Genomic DNA, 217 nt, shown 5'->3' on the forward strand with positions numbered 1-217 from the left:
CCATGGCTCACCCTCCGGGCTTTGCTCTGGTACTTGACGGCTTTTTTGGTGTCGGACACGGCGCGTTCCACGTAATCCACCGAGTGCTCCACGTTGTACTCGATGCGGTCGATCATCTCGCCCTGGAAAAAAATCCAGAACCCACCCCTCTGAGACCCCCGGCCTGTGACCCCCGGCCTGGCGCTGGGTGGGGCTGGGGGCTGGGATCGGGGGGGGG

At 64.5% G+C, this 217-nt stretch overlaps 1 protein-coding gene across 1 annotated transcript in view; it reads right to left on the reverse strand.

Moving 5' to 3' along the window:
- Positions 1-11: 11 nt before the first annotated feature.
- Positions 12-217, reverse strand: part of LOC104470044 (syntaxin-1B) — a gene marked incomplete at both ends in the record, with an annotated part of 1,430 nt that continues 1,224 nt past the window's right edge. Inside the window, one exon of the mRNA XM_010084824.1 lies at positions 12-122. Coding sequence (XP_010083126.1) covers positions 12-122 — 111 coding nt within the window. The remainder of the gene's footprint in view (positions 123-217) is intronic.

This window comes from Pterocles gutturalis, unplaced genomic scaffold, assembly GCF_000699245.1.
Source record: "Pterocles gutturalis isolate BGI_N339 unplaced genomic scaffold, ASM69924v1 scaffold15425, whole genome shotgun sequence".
NCBI lineage: Eukaryota > Metazoa > Chordata > Aves > Pterocliformes > Pteroclidae > Pterocles > Pterocles gutturalis.